The following is a 21629-nucleotide window of genomic DNA, read 5'->3' as shown; positions in this document are numbered from 1 at the left end:
GCTTTTGTTCCTTTAGAATTTTGTAGCAAGTATGTGTGATGTATTTAAAAACAGAAAGTACTAGTCTGTGAGATGATCTGGGGTGTGCATTATTCATAGATGGGAAACCTACTGCCCATCTGTAGTAAATAAAGTGAGAAGAGCCCTCGCTGCTCACAGGCAGTGCTCCTACAGTGTAACCCTGGTAACCTGATGCAGATTCCTGGCTGCCTCACCCATTAGGGGAAGAGGAGGACTTTTATAACACAATAATGATAAGTAGTTAAGATCCTAAACTGAAAAATATATTCTATGATTGATTCATTGACCAGCAGAAGAAAGAAACATTTTCCCTGCATTGCTGGTGAAAGCAGGAAAAATCCCAAGTAGCTCCTATTTCCCAGCCCCAACAAGAGGGGAGACAGCAGGGGGAAAAGTGAAGAGAAAACAAGGGTGACGGGACCTCTTTGTGGTAGTCAAGGCAGGGGGTGGCGGAAGGACCCTTTATGAAAACACAGGTATGATATGATGGCTGTTCCTGTGTGATCTTGAGTCATCCAAAAACAGTTCAAATTATGTTCGACATTCTCATTTTGGCACAGGGTGAAAAAGTGTGGTCTATTCTAGAAACAAAAAAAAAAATTTAAAACTTCCAATGTGTTGATGCTTAAAGGATTAGCATTTATCCAGAACAAAGAATGTGAAAGGACTTTGTAGATGTCTTCCCCAGATCTCACTTTCCTCAATTATTTCTGAACACCTCTGTCATCACTAAATCATTTCTGGAGGGACACACAGGAGCTTCCTGAATATGCCTGTGGCAGGTTTTGGTTTTAGCACAGGCGAGGACAAGCTTTTTAGTACATGGCAGCGTCTTTCCCATTTTATTTTCCGAAAATTTTTCAGGTATTCTGGAGGGACGTATAAAGTTGCACTGTGATGATTTCTTTATAATGTTCTCTTTGTTCTAACAGGGCTGTATACTTTGCATGTTACTCCAAAGCCAAAGAGCAATTTAATGGCATTTTCGTGCCTAACAGCAATATTGTGCATATTTTCTCAGCTGGCTCTGCAGGTATGTTACCCTAGTGAGTGAAGAGAGGGTTTCTCTCTCGCTTTTCTTTTTTTTTTTTTTTTTTTTTTTTTTTTTTTTTATAATTTATGAAGTATTTATTGATCATTCTTGGGTGTTTCTCGGAGAGGGGGATATGGGAGGGTCATAGGATAATAGTGGAGAGAAGGTCAGGAGATAAACACATGAATAAAGGTCTCTGGTTTTCCTAGGCAGAGGACCCTGCGGCCTTCTGCAGTGTTTCTGCCCCTGGGTACTTGAGATTAGGGAGTGGTGATGACTCTTAAAGAGCATGCTGCCTTCAAGCATCTGTTTAACAAAGCACATCTTGCACCGCCCTTAATCCATTTAACCCTGAGTTGACACAGCATATGTTTCAGAGAGCATGGGGCTGGGGGAAAGGCCATAGATCAACAGCATCCCAAGGCAGAAGAATTTCTCCTAGTCAGAACAAAATGGAGTCTCCTATGCCCACCTCTTTCTACACAGACACAGCAACAATCTGATCTCTCCTTCCTTTCCCCACACTTCCTCCTCTTCTCTTCAACAAAACCGCCATCGTCCTCATGGCCCGCTCCCGATGGTCGCTGTCTCTTCGGAGCTGTTGGGTACACCTCCCAGACAGGGCAGCCGGGCAGAGGCGCTCCTCACCTCCCAGACAGGGCGGCCGGGCAGAGGCGCTCCTCGCTTCCCAGACGGGGCCGCCCGGGCAGAGGCGCTCCTCACTTCCCAGACGGGGCCGCCCAGGCAGAGGCGCTCCTCACTTCCTCCCATACCGGGTGGCAGCCGGGCAGAGGCGCTCCTCACCTCCCAGACGGGGCGGCCGGGCAGAGGCGCTCCTCACTTCCCAGACCGGGCGGCCGAGCAGAGGCGCTCCTCACTTCCCAGAGGGGGTGGCCGGGCAGAGGCGCTCCTCACTTCCCAGACCGGGCTGCCGGGCAGAGGCGCTCCTCACTTCCCAGACGGGGTGGCCGGGCAGAGACGCTCCTCACTTCCTCCCAGACGGGGTGGCGGCCAGGCAGAGGCGCTCCTCACCTCCCAGACAGGGCGGCCGGGCAGAGGCGCTCCTCACTTCCCAGACTGGGCGGCCGGGCAGAGGCGCTCCTCACTTCCCAGACTGGGCGGCCGGGCAGAGGCGCTCCTCACCTCCTAGACGGGGTGGCCAGGCAGAGGCGCTCCTCACTTCCCAGACGGTGTGGCGGCTGGGCAGAGGCGCTCCTCCCTTCCCAGATGGGGCAGCCAGGCAGAGGCGCTCCTCACTTCCTCCCAGACGGGGTGGCGGCCAGGCAGAGGCGCTCCTCACTTCCCAGAGGGGGCGGCCGGGCAGAGGCGCTCCTCACTTCCCATATGGGGTGGCGGCCGGGCAGAGGCGCTCCTCACTTCCCAGATGGGGCAGCCGGGCAGAGGCGCTCCTCACTTCCTCCCAGACGGGGTGGCGGCCAGGCAGAGGCGCTCCTCACCTCCCAGACGGGGCGGCCGGGCAGAGGTGCTCCTCATCTCCCAGACGGGGCGGCCGGGCAGAGGTGCTCCTCATCTCCCAGACGGGGCAGCCGGGCAGAGGTGCTCCTCACTTCCTCCCAGACGGGGTGACGGCGGGGCAGAGGCGCTCCTCACTTCCCAGATGGGGCAGCCGGGCAGAGGCGCTCCTCACTTCCTCCCAGACGGGGTGGCGGCCGGGCAGAGGCGCTCCTCATTTCCCAGACGGGGCGGCCGGGCAGAGGCGCTCCTCACTTCCTCCCAGACGGGGTGGCGGCCGGGCAGAGGCGCTCCTCACCTCCCAGACGGGGTGGCCGGGCAGAGGCGCTCCTCCCTTCCCAGCCGGAGTGGCCAGGCAGAGGCGCTCCTCACCTCCCAGAGTGGGCGGCCAGGCAGAGGCGCTCCTCACTTCCCAGAGTGGGCGGCCTGGCAGAGGCGCTCCTCACTTCCCATACGGGGTGGCAGCCGGGTAGAGGCGCTCCTCACTTCCCAGATGGGGCAGCTGGGCAGAGGTGCTCCTCACTTCCTCCCAGACGGGATGGCGGCCAGGCAGAGGCGCTCCTCACCTCCCAGACGGGGCGGCGGCCAGGCAGAGGCGCTCCTCACCTCCCAGACGGGGCGGCGGCCAGGCAGAGGCACTCCTCACCTCCCAGACGGGGCGGCCGGGCAGAGGCGCTCCTCACCTCCCAGAAGGGTCGGCTGGGCAGAGGCGCTCCTCACTTCCCATATGGGGTGGCAGCCGGGCAGAGGCGCTCCTCACTTCCCAGACGGGGTGGCGGCCAGGCAGAGGCGCTCCTCACTTCCCAGATGGGGCAACCGGGCAGAGGCGCTCCTCACTTCCTCCCAGACGGGGTGGCGGCCAGGCAGAGACGCTCCTCACCTCCCAGACGGGGCGGCCGGGCAGAGGTGCTCCTCATCTCCCAGACGGGGCAGCCGGGCAGAGGCGCTCCTCACTTCCTCCCAGACGGGGTGGCAGCCGGGCAGAGGCGCTCCTCACATCCCAGACGATGGGCGGCCGGGCAGAGGCGCTCCTCACTTCCCAGATAGGGCGGCCGGGCAGAGGGGCTCCTCACATCCCAGATGATGGGCGGCCAGGCAGAGATGCTCCTCACTTCCTAGACGGGGTGGCGGCGGGGCAGAGGCTGTAATCTTAGCACTTTAAGAGGCCAAGGCAGGAGGCTGGTAGGTGGAGGTTGCAGCGAGCCGAGATCACACCACTGCACTCCAGCCTGAGCACCATTGAGCATTGAGTTAGCGAGACTCCGTCTGCAATCCCAGCACCTCGGGAGGCCGAGGCAGGCAGATCACTCGAGGCCAGGAGCTGGAGACCAACCCGGTCAACACGGTGAAACCCCGTCTCCACCAAAAATACAAAAACCATTCAGGCGTGGCGGCGCGCGCCTGCAATCCCAGGCACTCGGCAGGCCGAGGCAGGAGAGTCACAGGAGCCCGAGGCAGGGAGGTTGCAGCGAGCCGAGATCTTGGCAGTACAGTCCAGCTTCGATAACAGCGGGAGACGGAAAAAAGAAGGAGAGGGAGACCGAAGAAAGGGGAGGGAGAGGGAGAGGGAGAGGGAGAGGGAGAGGGAGAGGGAGAGGAGGGAGAGGGAGAGGGAGAGGGAGAGGGCTCTCTCTCGCTTTTCTAAAGCATGTATTGTGCCAAACAGTTTTTTCCAGGAATTAGAAATTAGCTCCTTGCTTCCTTTGCACCTAAAATTGTTTTTCTAAAGCTTTATGTTACAACTGATAGGAGAGTGAGAGTGGTTTGTAGTTTGATTTTATTTTCCTTGACCACTGAAGCTCTTTATTTGCTGTCAAAATGTACATGTTCTATGCATGCTACTGGTATTTTGTTCTTCTAAAGGAATATTCATAGGTTTTTCATGTCTTCCTGTCTGCCCATCAAATTATATATATATATACATATATATATACATATATATACATACATATATACATATATATACATACATATATACATATATACATATATATACACATATATATATATATATATATATTTTTTTTTTTTTTTTGAGACAGAGTCTCACTCTGTCACCCAGGCTGGACTGGAGTGCACTGGTGCAATCTCGGCTCACTGCAGCCTCCTCCTCCTAAGTTAAAGTGGTTCTTGTGCCTCAGCCTCCTGAGTAGCTGAGATTACAAGTATTTGCCACCATGCCTGGCTAATTTTTGTGTTTTTAGTAGAGACGGGGTTTCACCACGTTGCCCAGGCTGATCTCAAACTCCTGACCTCAAGTCATCCACCCTCCTTGGCCTCCCAGAGTGCTGGGATTATAGGCATGAGCCACTGTGCCCGCCCCATCAGATGATTTTCTAAAATTAGAGTTTCTTTCTTCAGATTCCCCACAGGGTCCCACACACCCTGTGTACAATTGGCACTCCTGTCCCCAACTATGGGTTATGCAATGAGGGTGTGGGGCTTGCCATGGAGTTTTCCAGTAGGGTCAGTGACAGCTCATAGGGCATCTATTCTCTTTTGAGGGAACCATTCCACTTCCTACTGAAAAGCCATAGCAGGACTTCTTCCCCGGGATGTACTTGCAAAACATGAACGTGTAGATTTCTGAGAGAAGGGAAGGCTTTTTTGTTTGTTTGTTTTTGAGACAGAGTCACTCTGTCGCCCAGGCTGGCGTGATCTCAGCTCACTGCAACCTCCGCCTCCCGGGCTCAAGGGATTCTCCTGTCTCAGCCTCCCGAGTAGCTGGGACTACAGGCACGTGCCACCACACCCAGCTAATTTTTTGTATTTTGAGTAGAGGCAGGGTTTCACCATGTTAGCCAGGATAGTCTTGATCTGCCTGCCTCGGCCTCCCAAAGTGTTGGGATTACAGGCATGAGCCACTCCACCCGGCCGAGAAGGCTCTTTTGTATAGAGTTCTATGTTCATTTAAACAGAAGGGTTTTTTTTTTAAATTTGTTTTGTTTTGTTTTGTTTTGATACAGGGTCTGGCTCTGTCGCCTAGGCTGGAGTGCAGTGGCATGATCTTAGCTCCCTGCAACCCCCACCTCCTGGGCTCAAGCCATCCTCCTGCCTCAGCCTCATGAGTAGCTGGAACTACAGCTGCATGCCACCATGCCCAGCTAATTTTTTTGTATTTTTTGTAGAAATGGAGTTTAACCATGTCGCCCAAGCTGGTCTCGAACTCTTGAACTCAAGTGATCCACCTGCTCAGCCTCCTAGAGTGCTGGGATTGCAGGCATAAGCCACCACGCCGAGCCTAGAAAGATATTTTAGATAACTTAAATTGGCATTTTACGAAAAATTTGCATCTCCTACCAGTCTGTAAGATGTACACACCAGTTTTGTCTGCTGTTGTTACTCCAAATACAAGTATGACCAACCTGTCTGAATATTTACAGCTAATTATTTCTAGACCCTGAATAGAAAATGTTAAAGTTGCTTTATACAAGGAAGCCATTTCTATGTAGTACAGAGCTCTGAGGAGGAAAGGCAGAGTTCCAAAACAGGTTGCTCTTCGCTTAAAGATAGGCCGGTAGTGAGTTAGCATAAGCTAACAACTATTAATCCGTTTTGTAATTTTTGCAAAGTTAACTTAGAACCCTTGATAAATAAAGCAGACCTCAAGGAAGTTCTTAAAACCAGTGTCAGCCGGGCGTGGTGGCTCACGCCTGTAATCCCAGCACTTTGGGAGGCCGAGGCAAGCGGATCACGAGGTCAGGAGATGAGACCATCCTGGCTAACACGGTGAAACCCCGTCTCTACTAAAAATACAAAAAAAAAATTAGCCAGGCGCGGTGGCGGGCGCCTGTAGTCCCAGCTACTCGGGAGGCTGAGTCAGGTGAATGGCGTGAACCCGGGACGCGGAGCTTGCAGTGAGCCGAGATCGCACCACTGCACTCCAGCCTGGGTGACAGAGCAAGACTCCATCTCAAAAAAAAAAAACAAAAAAAACCAGTGTCTTCCTAGTATCAAATTAATCTGCTTCCACAGCACTGTAGAGGGTGTGAGGTATTACAGAAGAGATACCGTATGTCAGACTAATACTACCATGGTGTTGCTTTTTTTTGGTTGTCCTAGAATGATTCACAATGTTTAGGTGAGGGAGGTTTGGCTGGGTGTGGTGGCTCATGCTTGTAATCCCAGCACTGTGGGAGGCTGAGGCTGGAGGATCACTTGAGCCCAGGAATTGAGACCAGCCTGAGCAACAAGGGAGACCCCTGTCTCTACCAAAAACAAAAAAATTTTTTTTAAAGAGATGGAGAAGGCTTACTGACCAAGTGGTTCCTATAAGCAGATCAGTCTTAAAAGTTAAATTATTTCTGGATCTGAGGCTTATAAATTGAGTTTTAGGACAGTTATAATTTTTGGTAGGAATCACATTAACACAGATATGAACAACACCACCTACAGGTTGAAAAGGCTAGAAGGGATTCTAGAAAATTAAGAGAAATTTCTTTTAGATCCAGCAATGCCAATAGATGTTACACTTAATGGGGAAACTGAAGCTTCTATCTGCAGGATAGAAATATAACTGCTTTCTACTGTCTTTTTATTAGGCCATTGAAATCCCGATTTCAAAGTTTATTATATGATAATAGACATCTTTAATAAGTATTGACTATGTACAGTGTTGACCTTTACTGTTTTTTTTTTCCAGCTTTTATCACAAATTCCTTAATGAATCCTATATGGATGGTTAAAACCCGAATGCAGCTAGAACAGAAGTAAGTTACTATTTGTTCCTTCCTTAATGAAAAGATTTCTGGGATTTTTTTTTTTCTTGCCCCAATTCCTCCACATCTCTAAGGATGAGATGTAGAGTCCTTAGCTACCCCCCACCTCGTTTTCTTAATCTAAGTGCATGCAGGATTCCTTTTGCATTGATGTTTGTGCTGTGAGCATCATGGGAAGATGAGGGCGACAGAGATGACAAACGGGAAGGAGGGGATATCTCTGGTTGTGTCCCCTGATCCGCAGTCCCACCTGTTGTCTCAGAGAGTCAGTGACTGTCTCTCCTTTGCAGACCCCACCCCAGTTGAAGTGCGGTGGGTTCTCCTCCGGATGGTCTCCCTTTCAAAAAGGAAGACAGTAAAGGCAGAACACTGAGTGTCCTCAGACCTCAGAGGGCTAATTTTAGTCTCCAAAGGCCCTCAGCTATAATAGGCTTCTGCCCTCAAGCTCCAGCCAGGGGTTTGTAACATTTTGTGGGGCTGTGGATTCCTTTGGTAGTCTGGTGACACCTGCAGGCCCTTTTTAGAATAATGTTGTTTTTTGAGGGTTTTTTTTTTTTTTTTTGAGATAGGGTCTTACTTGTTGCCCAGGCTGAAGTGCAGTGGTCCAATCTTGGCTCACTGCAATCTATGCCTCCCAGGTAGAATAATGTATTTTTTTTTTTTCCTTTTCTTTTCTCTGTTTTTTTTTTTGTTTGTTTTTTGTTTTGAGACAGGGCCTCATTTATCACCCAGCCTCGACCTCCCAGGCTCAAGCAATCCTCCTGCCTCAGCCTCACCTCCTCAGTAGTTTGAGATCACAGGTGCATGCCACCACACTCAGCTAAGATATAGCAGCAGTCTAGTAACTACCATAATTTCTAAGAAATGATAAACAGTGTCCTGTGATGTTTTCAACAAATGTGATGTGACATGAAGATATTTCTATGTGTGTCAGTTCACAGGTACTGCTGCTACTACTGTGGCCTGTTTATTTCCATTCGTAATAAATACAATCAACCCGAGATAATGGAACCCGGCGTAACGAGTGTTTTAGGCTTATTCTCAATAAAGCTAAGCTTCATCTAAGTTGTAAAAAACGCTAGCTGAAATAAAAGAAACTATGAAGGTGGCTTTAATACTTCTGAAGACACAATAGCTAAGACCCAAATTGGGATTAGATACCCCACTATGCTTAGCCCTAAACTCCAATAGTTAACAACTTAACTATTGGATTTCGGTTAGGGATTAGGGTTAAAGATGCCATTTTCTCCCCAGTCCAAGTGAAGGAACTACCAGCATTCTATTAAGAACCCCTGTATTACTGTATTGCCTAGAAATGTATGCACTGGAAACTTACAGCCAATCCACTCTGATTTTCAGCTGCCTCTAAAGAAAGGAGGCAGGCTGGGCATGGTGGCTCATGCCTGTAATCCCAGCACTTTGGGATGCCGAGGCAGGTGGATCACAAAGTCAGGAGTTCGAGACCAGCCTGGCCAATATGGTGAAACCCCATCTCTACTAAAAATACAAAAATTAGCCAGGTGTGGTGGTGGGCACCTGTAATCCCAGCTACTTGGGAGGGTGAGGCAGGAGAATCGCTTGAACCCAGAAGGTGGAGGTTGCAGTGAGCCGAGATCACACCAGTGCACTTCAACCTGGGTGATAGAGTGAGACTCTTACTGGACAAAGAAAAAAAAGGAAAGGAGGCAGAGAGTGAGCACACCCCAGGAAAGGTAGGTAGGGGCCCCAGTTCATTTTTCTTCCTAATGACCATGATAACCTCTGCATGAGTCACTGACTCCAAGTTCCCCCTTCTAACATGCATCAGGTATAATCATTTGAACAGACCACTTGCTCAGACTCTTTTGATGAATCTGTTCCTCTCAGGGTAATTTCCTAATTCAGCAGTCCTGTAATTTTCCAAAAATGTCATGTGCTTTTATGGCTCTGTCTCCCCACGTATGCTGTCCCTCACCAGAGATCCCCCTTCCCCTTCCTGGTCATGGTGTCACCTGTTGTGGAAGCCTTTGGTAATTCCTCCTAATTCCAAGTGTCCCATAGTGAACTCAAATCACTTCTCTTTAGCAAGGGATAAATGTGTCCATCAGCTGAGAGCCTGTATATGTATTCTTGTCATTCTGCCTAATAATGATGGTGCTCAGAATACCTTAGAACTTTGGGTGAGCTCTGTTAATATTTGTCTCTCGGCAGTGAATATTTGTTGCTTGCACTAGTCACTAGGGAAACAGCAGGGAATTAAGACCTAGCTTCTTCTAGGAATTTATGTGGGGAAAAGAAAGAGAGATCAGATTGTTACTGTGTCTGTGTAGAAAGAAATAGACATAGGAGACTCCATTTTGTTCTGTACTAAGAGAAATTCTTCTGCCTTGAGATGCTGTTAATCTGTAACCTTACCCCCAACCCCGTGCTCTCTGAAACATGTGCTGTGTCAACTCAGGGTTAAATGGATTAAGGGCTATGCAAGATGTGCTTTGTTAAACAGACGAAGGCAGCATGCTCTTTAAGAGTCATCACACTCCCTAATCTCAAGTACCCAGGGACACAAACACTGCGGAAGGCCACAGGGACCTCTGCCTAGGAAAGCCAGGTATTGTCCAAGGTTTCTCCCCATGTGATAGTCTGAAATATGGCCTCGTGGGAAGGGAAAGACCTTCCCCAGCCCAGACACCCATAAAGGGTCTTTGCTGAGGAGGATTAGTAAAAGAGGAAGGAACGCCTCTTTGCAGTTGAGACAAGAGGAAGGCATCTGTCTCCTGCCCGTCCCTGGGCAATGGAATGTCTTGGTATAAAACTCGATTGTATGTTCCATCTACTGAGGTAGGGGAAAACCGCCTTAGGGCTGGAGGTGGGACATGCGGGCAACAATACTGCTCTGTAAGGCATTGAGATGTTTATGTGTATACATATCTAAAGCACAGCACTTAATTCTTTACCTTGTCTATGATGCAGAGACCTTTGTTCACGTGTTTATCTGCTGATCTTCTCTCCACTATTATCCTATGACCCTGACACATCCCCCTCTCCGAGAAACACCCAAGAATGATCAATAAATACTAAGGGAACTCAGAGGCTGGCGGGATCCTCCATATGCTGAACGCTGGTCCCCTGGGCCCCCTTATTTCTTTCTCTATACTTTGTCTCTATGTATTTTTCTTTTCCAAGTCTCTCGTTCCACCTAATGAGAAACACCCACAGGTGTGGAGGGGCAACCCACCCCTTCAACTTACAGCTTCACAGATAAGATAATCAAAGTTTGGTGGGATAAGGGTGCTGAGGGTGCCACTAGACCCTCAAGAGTCACCCAGTACAGATTGGGTTAAGAGAGAGAAGGTTGGGAGGGCCTTCAGAGGCAGCAGCACCCAACTTCCATCTTAAGAATAGCCAGGTGGGCTTTGCCGTGTCTACTGTGAGAATGAAGACCATTCTCAGCAATCAGACTGTTGTCATTGCAGAAAATGTCAACATTACTCTGAAGGGATGCACAGTTTTGTGAACGGCCCTAGAGGAACCCCACAGAGGGACTTCAGTCACATCAATGTAGAACTCAGTCTAAAGAGGCTCTGGGGTGCCACACAGTGGGGTAACAAAGGAACTGGCTACCGTTCGAACTCTTTGTAGTTATATGCAGAACATGATCAAGGGTGTTACATTGGGCTTCCGTTACAAGATGAGGTCTGCGTATGCTCACTTCCCCACCAACATTGTTACCCAGGAGGATGGGTCTCTTGTTGAAATCCCAAATTTCTTGGGTGAAAAATACACCCGCAGGGTTTGGATGAGACCAGGTGTTGCTTGTTCAGTATCTCAAGCCTAGAAAGATGAATTTAATCCTTGAAGGAAACGACATCGAGCTTGTTTCAAATTCAGTTGCCTTGATTCAGCAAGCCACAATGGTTAAGGATATCAGGAAATTTCGGGATGGTATCTGTGTCTCTGAAAAAGGAACTGTTCAGCAGTCTGATGAATAAGATCTAAGAGTGGTCCAGCTACAGAAACAAGATGCCGGATGATTCCTAAGACCTATTTGTGATATTTAAATGATGCAATAAAAGACATTGATTTGGGAAAAAAAAATAGCCAGGTGGAGGTAGCAGAGAAGAGTCCTTTGGGCAGAGAGAAGGTGAATGTAGAAATCTTGAGGCAAGAAAGCGTGGTTAGGCCGGACTCGGTGCCTCACACCTGTAATCCCAGTACTTTGGGAGGCCGAGGTGTGCGGATCACTTGAGCTCAGGATTTCGAGACCAGCCTGGCCAACGTGGTGAAACCCTGTCTCTACAAAAAATACAAAAATTAGCCGGGTGTGGTGTCATGTGCCTGTAATCCCAGGGAGGCTGAAGCAGGAGAATCGCTTGAACCCAGAAGTTGGAGGTTGCAGCTGAGATTGCACCATTGCACTCCAGCCTGGGGGACAGAGTAAGACTCCATCTCAAAAAAAAAAAAAAAAAGAAAAGAAAAGAAAGCGTGGTTAGTTCTGGGGAGCTGTAAGACAGGAAGTGTAGTTGGCGTGTAGTATGTGCATCTGCGCTGGAGAAGGGAGTTAAGGAAGAATAAGGCTGGAGTAGCAGGGGAGCCCGATCCTTCCCAGGCCTGAAAGGGAGTTTGGAGTTGGGCTTTGAAGGCAGTGGAAAGTCATCAGAGCAGTGGTCCTCAGGGGATATGGAGGATGGAGGTAGGGGGTGCCCTCCAGGGGACATTCAGCAGCTAAGTTTGGAGACACTTGAAGTTGCCACAACTTAGGTGAGTGTTTTTGGTGTCTAGTGTGAATAGAGGCTGGGATGCTGCTAAACCCTACAAGGCACATGACACCCTGCTTCTCCCCAAACTGAATGGTCTAGCCCCAAATATGAATAGTGCCAAGGGTGAGAAACTCTGGATGTTTTGTTTTGTTTTGAGACGGAGTCTCGCTCTGCAGCCCAGGCTCGAGTGCAGTGGTCCATCTCAGCTCACTGCAAGCTCCGCCTCCCGGGTTCATGCCATTCTCCTGCCTCAGCCTCCCGAGTAGCTGGGAGGTGCCCGCCACCACGCCTGGCTAATTTTTTGTATTTTTTAGTAGAGATGGGGTTTCACCATGTTAGCCAGGATGGTTTCGATCTCCTGACCTCATGATCTGCCCACCTCAGCCTCCCAAAGTGCTGGAAGTACAGGTGTGAGCCACCGCACCCGGCCTCTGGATGGTTTTAAGCACGGGAGTTGCATGGTTGGACTTGTGTTAGAAAGGTCACTGCGGCTAAGGAGTGAGAACAGTCTATGCGGAGATAATAAAGAAGGGAGAGAGGCCAGCTGAGACTGAAGCCCAAGGGGCCCCAGGTCTGCGCCCGCTCGGAGGGGTCTGTGATGTGTGACCTGTGCACACCTAACTACACTCATCCGGTGGCTCACTCCTGCCTTGCAGCCAGGCAGTTCATAAATGCTTTCTGTCCTGGGGTAGGAGCCTCTAAACCACAGGGTTTTCATTTGCTGTTTTATTTTGATGTTTTATGATTTTATAAATTTAGCAATAATAGAATCTATTTGGAGACGAGTGTGATCAGAAATCTAATAAGTAGCCTCACCAACAGGTTGGAATGTTCCTATTTTCCTTTCTTACTACTTATTTTTTTGTAGACATAGGGCCTCACTACATTGGCCAGGCTGGTCTTGAACTCCTGGCCTCAAGCAGTCCTCCCACCTCGGCCTCCCGAAGTGCTGGGATTACAGGTGTGAGCCACTGCGCCCAGCCCTTGTGATCATCCTTTACCTTTAACTTAGTCCTGTTTTCCACTGAAAGCATTCCCTGTGTCTCACAGCCTTGTGACTTAATCTAGCAGACGTGCCATGGTCAGCTATCTGGATTGTTGTCCTGATTGTTTTGCAGTTGTAGTTCCTCTGATGAGCCTTACTCCTCCCTGCAGCTCTTTCTAAAATTAGGTCAAATGCTAATGTTTTTATGAACATGTTTCTATGACTCTTGATACAGATGTAGCTAGTATTCTGTGGGCCTGTCAGGTGTGCCAGCTACTTGGTCTGGCCTCACAGTGGGCTGGAGGTCAGCTGACAACAGTACAAAGATATGTGGGAAAAGCTCTCCTCAAACCATGTTTTTCCTCCACTGTCACACCACAACAGTCATTGACACAGAAGATGACTTCTGTGACCAAATGTGTTAGAGGGTTTTTCCCACACACACGGAACAGCGGACACCAGCTGGGTGTCCTCTCGTTCACTTCCGACACTGTCTACCAGGAGATAGCCCCACAGATTGGGGGCTCAGTCCCCAGGACTGCCCACCCACTTACCCACACACCAGTTGCATGTCTGGGCCTCCAGAGCTTCTGAACGACCAGCTTCAAGTTGGGGTTCCCATGACCCTCTCTTTGGATTCTATTAATTTGCTGGAGTGGCTCACAGAACTCAGGGAAACACTTAATATTTACTGGTTTGTTATAAAGGACATCGCAAGGATACAGAAGAAGAGACAGGTAGGGCCAGGTACAGAGTAAGGGGCGCGGAGCTTTCATACCCTCCCCGGGGGCCATCCTCCAGGAGCCTCCATGCGATCAGCTCTGGAAGCTCCCTGAACCCTGTCCTCTTGGGTTTTTCTGGAAGCTTCATGACAGCAGCATTCCTTCCCCCAGGGGATAGGAGGGGACTCTCATGGAGTAAGACCAACAAGGTAAGGACATTAGAGGATGGCCTTGGGGCAGGTGAAAGGAGATCAAGGGACTGTCAGAGGCTGCCCCTGCGGCCTCACACACCCCACATTATAACAAAAGACAAGGGCTATGAGAGTTAGGAGCCAGGAATGAGAACAAAAACAAGTATCCTAACACCACAAGGAAGACCTGTACCCGTTCTCCTACTGTGTGATGTCTCTGTGTTCCGCCATGATATGTCTCCTTAACAGCCTGTGTTGGTCTCTTTTATGCAGAGTGAGGGGCTCTAAGCAGATGAATACACTCCAGTGTGCTCGTTACGTTTACCAGACCGAAGGCATTCGTGGCTTCTATAGAGGATTAACTGCCTCGTATGCTGGAATTTCCGAAACTATAATCTGCTTTGCTATTTATGAAAGTTTAAAGAAGTATCTGAAAGAAGCTCCATTAGCCTCTCCTGCAAATGGGACTGAGAAAAATTCCACAAGTTTTTTTGGACTTATGGCAGCTGCTGCTCTTTCTAAGGGCTGTGCCTCCTGCATTGCTTATCCACACGGTATGTTTTGCTTTTGTTCTTCCAGAGCAGTAAAACAGCTGTCAGGTTTGTTGTTTGTGGGTATATCTAGACTTCTGTGGCGCACATTGTGGCGCAGGATCCCTGCAGGTAACGTCAGTGAGTATGAGGAAAACAGCTCTAACTGCATGGACGGAGGTCGCGTGAATGGTGAGAACTCGACCTTACTCAAATCCAGCTGATTACAGCCAAAACTTGTGCAGAAACACAGGCCCTGGGTTGCTGAACTTCTGCTGTTTTCAAGGAAGCTAAAAATCTGGATTGTATTTAATATTCCTTGAATCAAAATAATAATATGGGAGCCAAACTTAATTACTCAGCCTTAGTCGGGCATGGTGGTTCACACCTGTAATCCCAACACTTTGGAAGGCTGAGGTGGGTGGATCATGAGGTCAAGAGATTGAGACCAGCCTGGCCAACATGGTGAAACCCTGTCTCTACTAAAAATACAAAAATTAGCTGGGCATGGTGGCGCACGCCTGTAGTCCCAGCTACTTGGGAGTCCGAGGCAGGAGAATCACTTGAACCCAGGTGGTGGAGGTTGCAGTGAGCCGAGATCAAGCCACTGCACTCCACCCTGGCGACAGAGCGAGATTCTGTCTCAAAAAAAAAAAAAAAAATCACTCAGCCTCCATTCCTAATGGAGCCTTAAGTAAGGCTACTTTGGGTAAGTTTATTTTTTTAAGTTATAGAATTGTTGACCTACTGGCCTACTTATTTTAAAAAATGCTTAGTTTATTGTGCCATGAAAAACAGGTTTTATTTTCATAAGCCTACTGTACTGTCAGCTATGGCAAATGCATATGGTCAACTCAGTAACAGGTGCTGAGTCCCCTTTGTGTACTGGAGCACTAAGCTGACCCCAGAGGACATCTGAGGAAAGAGGTCAGTGATGCCTCCCAGGGTCTGAGGTCTGTTTGAGGGCAGGAGTGATGAATGTGCAACTCTAGGTGTCTGGGAAGGAGGCCCAGGTGGGCAAAGGCTGGCAAAAGGAGAAGGTGGCTTTTGAGTTGGGCAGAGTAGAAAACGTTTCCAGGAGGAGGAGAAAACTGAAAAGTATAAGAAAAGAATTCGTTGAAGATATTGCCATACTTCATACAAATTAGCATTTGCTTAATTGGGAGTAGAAAACCGTGAATTATTTTAACATTAAGTCCCATTCAAACTAAGCTTTTTTTAACCCCTTAAAAGTTATTTTGCTATAATCCCAGCACTTTGGGAGGCCAAGATGGGCACATCACCTGAGATCAGGAGTTCGAAACCAGGCTGGCCAACATGGCGAAACCCCTTCTCTACAAAAAATACAAAAATTAGCTGGGCGTGGTGGCGGGTGCCTGTAATCCCTGCTACTCAGGAGGCTGAGGCAGGAGAATCACTTGAACCCGGAAGGCGGAGGTTGCAGTGAGCCAAGATCGTACCCACTGCACTCCAGCCTGAGTGACAGAGTGAGACTCTGCCTCAAAAAAAAAAAAGTTATTTTGTACTTCCGTGTATGTGTAAGTGTCCATAGTTGACCAAATCCTAGAGTTGGAAAAGGTTCTAAAAAGAACTTAATTTTTCATTGTCTCTCTAGGTTATGTGACTTTCCTGTCCAAACAGCTGAGGTGGGAAATAGACACAGTTGTAACCTTGACAATTTTATTTTATTTATTTATTTTTTGAGACAGAGTCTTGCTTGCTCTGTGGCCCAGGCTGGAGTGTAGTGGCATGATCCTGACTCATTGCAACCTTCACCTCCCAGGTTCAAGCGATCCTCATTCCTCAGCCACTCTAGTACTAGGCGTGCACCACCATGCCTGGCTAATTTTTGTTTTTCAGTAGAGACGGGGTTTCACCATGTTGGCCAGGCTGGTCTCCAACTCCTGGCCTCAAGTGATCTGCCCGCCTCTGCCTCCTGAAGTTCTGGGATTACAGGTGTGAGCCACCACGCCCGGCCTAACCTTGACAGTTTTAAAGTTGTGTGCTGTGGATTCTTTCCCCATTTAATATGTGGCGTAAAGTAGGTCTTTGTCTCTCTGCAGAAGTCATAAGGACAAGACTCCGGGAAGAGGGCACCAAGTACAAGTCTTTTGTCCAGACGGCGCGCCTGGTGTTCCGGGAAGAAGGCTACCTCGCCTTTTATAGAGGACTCTTTGCCCAGCTTATCCGGCAGATCCCAAATACTGCCATTGTGTTGTCTACTTATGAGTTAATTGTGTACCTGTTAGAAGACCGTACTCAGTAACAGGCCGGAAAATTGTGCTCTAGAAGAATAAAACTGAAAAACTCTAGAGAATTTTTTTTCCCCATTGACGTTTAGAATGTTTGAGACTGAAACAGGAAAGGCCATAAAATATCTGGTTCATATCACCTGTTGGACATTTCCTTTTGGATTCGTGCTTTCTGGAAGGTTTAAATTCATTAACGTTCATAGTTAATTATAACTTTTTTTTTTAACTTAAGAGGATTCAGGGTTAAGCACCAACTAAATTAAATCATGCTATTTAATTTAAGTATACATTTGGCTTGTGTCCTCTTTTATGCTCACTATACTATGAAGGACTTAAGTAATTCAGATAAACCTGCCCTAGAAATGCAGAGAAAAATGATAAAGTCAGAATACAACTTGTTTTATAATCTGACTTTAAGATCTTGCACTGCTAGACAGGGAAGAAGTGTCACATTTTGGCTGGGCATGGTGGCTCACGCCTGTAATCCCAGCACTTTGGGAGGCCGAGGCAGATGGATCACCTGAAGTCAGGAGTTCCAGACCAGCCTGGCCAACATGGCGAAACCCTGTCTACTAAAAATACAAAAATTAGCCGGACGTGCGCCTGTAATCCCAGCTACTTGGGAGGCTGAGGCAGGAGAATCACTTGAAACCCAGGGGGCGGAGGTTGCAGCAAGCCGCGATCGCGTCACTTCACTCCAGCCTGGTCGACAGAGTGAGACTCCATCTCAAAAAAAAAAAAAAAAATTTGTCACATTTTGATGGTGGTGTGTGGACCAGGACAAACTTCCCAGCAATTTTTCTTCTTTATACATTTCCAATTACTTGCAGATTGATCATCTAAGCTTTCAGACTACTGAGATGAATATATATAACTTTCTGACACTAAATATTTTAAGCTATAAAAAATGTCCTGAAGTTATCCTTTTCTCCCTACTTTGAACCAAAGGCAAGAATTTTTAAAGAACTGTTTATCAATGGCCTGGCTCCTGGATATAGTTCCGGAAGTTTAAGACCAGTTGCCTTGTTAAGTGTGTTGACAGCACAGCTACCCTGTTTGGCTGTTAATCCAGAATGTGATGAAGAACCGTCATTCCCACTGAGGTCTTCAGCCCTGTTCTTGGACCTCTGCTCTTGCAGAAAAGGAGCACAATGCAGGACTATGGCTCACCCGTCAGAGAGCTCACCTTTATTCTGATAGGAAGCTCTGGGTTTGTTTAAATATTCTGGTTCAACGTTTAAAAAAAAAAATTTAATCCCAGCACTTTGGGAGGCCAAGGTGGGCAGATCACGAGGTCAGGAGATCGAGACCATCCTGCCTAACACGGTGAAACCCTGTCTCTACCAAAAAAAATACAAAAAAATTAGCCATGCGTGGTGGCTGGCACCTGTAGTCCCAGCTACTCAGGAGGCTGAGGCAGGAGAATGGCGTGAACCTGGGAGGCGGAGCTTGCAGTGAGCTGAGATGGTGCCACTGCACTCCAGCCTGGGCGACAGAGTGAGACTCCATCTCAAAAAAAAAAAAAAACCAGGATGTTACCCCCTTGGTTTTAAAGCAAATTTAATAAGGGAACAAAAAAATGATACTAAGAAGAAGGCAAGTAAAACCCCTGGTCTTCCATTAGCTCTTTCACTGGAATTTGAGTATATTGTACATGAAAGTTGGTTTTCAATTTGAATGTCTAGAAAGATACTCATTTCTAATACCTATGCACCGTAGTTTCAGGTTTACTTGCAGACACTCTGGTAGGGTTAAGAGGAGGGTATTTCCAAGTTATATTTAAATTGAGTTTACTTTTAACTGGGATTCTTGACGCTAGTATAATTGCTCCAACAACTATGTAGAAGTCAAAATGAGTGACTTTAGTGAAGCTTCTGTACTTTACAATACATGACAGGAATGCTATTCCAGAAGTTTTGTTTTATTTTTGAGATGGAATCTTGCTCTGTCTCTCCCAGGCTGGAGTGCAATGGCATGATGTCGGCTCACTGCAGCCTCCACCTCCCGGTTTCAAGCAATTCTCCTGTCTTAGCCTCCTGAGTAGCTGGGATTACAGGCATGCGCCACCACCCCTGGCTAATTTTGTATTTTTAGTAAAGATGGGGTTTCACCATGTTGGCCAGGCTGGTCTCAAACTCCTGACCTCAGGTGATCTACCCGCCTCGGCCTCCCAAAGTACTGGGATTACAGGAGGGAGCCACCATACCTGGCCCGCGCTACGCCCCCCCTTTTTGTTGTTGTTTTGAGACAAGGTATCGATCACTGAAACTGGATACAGTGGCAAGATCATAGCTCACTGTAACCTCAAACTCCTGGGCACAAGGGATCCTCCCATCTCAGCCTCCCAAGTAGCTTGGACCACAGGAAAGTACCACCATGCCCAGCTAATGTTTTTTCATTTTTTTTGTGCAAACGAGGTTTTGCTATGTTGTCCGGGCTGGTCTCAGACTACTGGCCAGAAGCGATCTTACCTCCTCAGCCTCCCAAAGCACTGGGATTACAGAGTAACATCTAATTTTAATATTCACATTCCTATTTTAATATTCATATTCGATGATGGCACTTAGCAACATCCTTCTATATCCATATTAAAACCTGTTTTCCAAGATTGTGTCTAATATGAAGGTGTAAAATTACTTTGTTTTCACTCATTCTTGAATGAATAAATTTGATAGTAACCAATTATAATTTTAGTTTTCTGCTTCTCCTGCCCCAGGGCATGGAAATGCAAGCTGCTTAGGCACCCAAAGTAGGAAAGAAGTGATGCTTCCTCTGTAAAGGGCTCATTAGCTTTAAAAATGGGAAATACCTGTGGTTTTTCTCTTAATTTTTGTGTGTATATAGGAGGTATATATATTTATGGGGTACATGAGATGTTTTGATACAGGCGTGCAACGTGAAATAAGCACATCATGAAGAATGGGGTATCCATCCCTTCAAGCATGTATCCATTGAGTTGCAAACAATCCAGTTACACTTGTTATTTTGAAATGTACTGTTAATGTTGGGGCTGGGTGGTTCACGCTTGTAATCCCAGCACTTTGGGAGGGTGAGGCAGGCGGAGGATCACTTGTGCTCAGGAGTTCAAGACTAGCCTGGCAACATGGTGAAACCCTGTCTTTATTTAAAAAAAAAAAAAAAAAAAAAAAAAAAAAAAAGCTGGGTGCGGTGGTGTGCACTTGTGGTCTCAGCTACTCCAGAGGCTGAGGCAGGAGAATGAAGGACTTGAGCCCAGGAGGCGGAGGTTGCAGTGAGCTGAGATGGCACCATTGCAGTCCAGCTTGGGTGACAGGAGTGACCCTGTCTCAAAAGTAGGATTAAATTATTATTGACTGTAGTCATCCTGTTGTGCTTTTTTCTTTCTCTTTTTTTAATATAAAGATTTTTTAAATTAAAACAATTTTTTTTTTTGAGACGGAGTCTCACTCTGTGGCCCAGGCTGGAGTGCAATGGCATGATCTCGGCTCACTGCAACCTCCACTTCCTGGGTTCAAGCGATTCTCCTGCCTCAGCCTCCCAAGTATCTGGAACTACAGGTGCCCGCCACCACACCTGGCTAATTTTTGTATTTTTAGTAGAGACAGGGTTTCACCATGTTGGCCAGGCTGGTCTCGAACTCCTGATCTCAAGTGATCTGCCTGCCTTGGCCTCCCAAAGTGCTGGGATTACAGGCGTGAGCCACCTCGAGGTAGCTCACACCTGTAATCCCAGCACTTTGGGAGGCTGAGGAAGGAGAATTGCTTGAGGCCAGGAGTTCAAGGCCAGCCTGGGCAACATAGGGAGACCTTCTCTTTACAAAAAAATTAGCTGAGCATGCTCCTGTAGTCCCAGCTACTTGGGAGGCTGAGGTGGGAGGATCCCTTGAGCCCAGGAGGTTGAGGCTGCAGTGAGCCATGAGATTGTGCCACTGTACTCCAATCTGGGTGACAGAGCAAGAGGGGCATCTGAGCCTGTGGAATGGTCTGACTCCAAAGTCAAGATCTGACAAACCATTTCATTCCATTTACTTAAGAATTACAGATCCATGGATGATACTGCTGATAAAGGTGTGCTTAAACTAATGCACGTAACAGAATTGGCCACATAAAGAGTCCTTTGGGTGGGACATGCAAACTGAATCTTCCTTGGGAAGCAAATGGTACTTAAACACAATGCCTGCTGTTTTGAGGGAAGATACACCTTAGATGATTATTTTGTTTGCTCATGGCTGGTGAAAGCATCAAGACCACATGGAAAGGCTTTTGCTGGGATACTCACAAGAAAGAGGAGGTCCAGACCCAAGTGAACCTCCAGGTTTCCTGTCTGCTTCACTCTCCAGTCCCCCTTCCCACCTAGTGAATGTGCATGATTCGGATGTGGACAGAGGACTGGCTGCAGGAGCAAAAAAACATTTGCCCTCAATCCATCACTACCCACAAAGAGTTTACAATGTTAACCTCAAAAAAAAAAAAAAAAAAAAGTTATCAGAACACTGGAACATAGTGTGTAATTAGATACAAATATTTTCTGTTTACTTTTTTAAAACGTAATTTAGCTGAAATCAATGAAACACAGTGACTCTTCCTCTTGAATCTCCTCCCACCACCAGGTAATCAGTTTGCAGTTCAGTGTTAACTATTCTCCACTTCCCACAAGCACATAAGGCTTTATTTAAGCTTTGGATATTATTTAAAAATCAATCTGCATGTTGCTTTTTCTTTTTTTTTTTTTTTTTTTTTTGAGATGGAGTCTCACTCTGTTGCCAGGCTGGAGTGCGGTGATGCAATCTTGACTCGTTGCAACCTCCGCCTCCCAGGTTCAAGCGATTCTTGTGCCTCAGCTTCCCGAGTAGCTGGGATTACAGGTGTGCACCACCACGCCCTGCTAATTTTTGTATTTTCAGTAGAGACGGGGTTTCACCATGTTGCCCAGGCTGCTCTTGAACTTCTGGCCTCAGGTGATTCGGCCTCCCAAAGTGCTGGAATTACA

At 47.6% G+C, this 21629-nt stretch overlaps 1 protein-coding gene and 1 pseudogene across 2 annotated transcripts in view; both read left to right on the top strand.

Moving 5' to 3' along the window:
* The window catches only part of SLC25A33 (solute carrier family 25 member 33), a 49044-nt gene extending 32096 nt beyond the window's left edge, over nucleotides 1–16948 (top strand). For both annotated transcript variants that reach the window (XM_054440502.2, XM_063659749.1), the window contains exons 4-7: nucleotides 954–1054; nucleotides 7170–7236; nucleotides 14153–14433; nucleotides 16473–16948. In XM_054440502.2, coding sequence (XP_054296477.1) covers nucleotides 954–1054; nucleotides 7170–7236; nucleotides 14153–14433; nucleotides 16473–16675 — 652 coding nt within the window. In that variant the 3' untranslated portion in view covers nucleotides 16676–16948. The remainder of the gene's footprint in view (nucleotides 1–953; nucleotides 1055–7169; nucleotides 7237–14152; nucleotides 14434–16472) is intronic.
* LOC134738970 (large ribosomal subunit protein uL6-like) lies at nucleotides 988–14146 on the top strand (annotated as a pseudogene).
* Nucleotides 16949–21629: the final 4681 nt, after the last annotated feature.

Source organism: Pongo pygmaeus, chromosome 1, assembly GCF_028885625.2.
Source record: "Pongo pygmaeus isolate AG05252 chromosome 1, NHGRI_mPonPyg2-v2.0_pri, whole genome shotgun sequence".
NCBI lineage: Eukaryota > Metazoa > Chordata > Mammalia > Primates > Hominidae > Pongo > Pongo pygmaeus.
The sequence above is the reverse complement of the archived record's forward strand: the minus strand, read 5'-3'. Positions and strand labels throughout refer to the sequence as shown.